Raw genomic sequence first — 289 nt, forward strand, 5'->3', positions numbered from 1 at the left:
TCCTTCATCTTCTTTCTTTCTTTTGACCTCTTCCCCCGTATGATTGCTCATCTCCTTCTTCTCGAGTGGATCCTCGTCAAGACGAGGGGGCATTTTAGATGGGGAGACTTGGAGTTTAGAACTCGAGAGAGGAATCCCTAGCTGTTGGAGATCATTCCTCCCCCATAGAAAGAGCTTTCCTCTCGTCGTCACCGCCGCTGTGAAGTTTTGGCCTAACGAAACAAGCTTCACTCGACACCTCATCTTCTCAAAATAGTCAACAGGAAGGAAAGTCCAACTCGATAAGAAA

General features: G+C 47.1%; 1 protein-coding gene across 1 annotated transcript; it reads right to left on the reverse strand.

Moving 5' to 3' along the window:
• Position 1: 1 nt before the first annotated feature.
• CSUI_007980 (hect-domain (ubiquitin-transferase) domain-containing protein) lies at positions 2 to 281 on the reverse strand (the record flags this gene model as incomplete). Its single annotated transcript, XM_068068121.1, has 1 exon — positions 2 to 281. A coding segment is annotated over exon 1 (240 nt), but the record flags the coding sequence as incomplete, so codon positions are not given.
• Positions 282 to 289: the final 8 nt, after the last annotated feature.

The sequence above is a fragment of the Cystoisospora suis genome (assembly GCF_002600585.1).
Source record: "Cystoisospora suis strain Wien I chromosome Unknown contig_4344, whole genome shotgun sequence".
Taxonomy (NCBI): Eukaryota; Apicomplexa; class Conoidasida; order Eucoccidiorida; family Sarcocystidae; genus Cystoisospora; species Cystoisospora suis.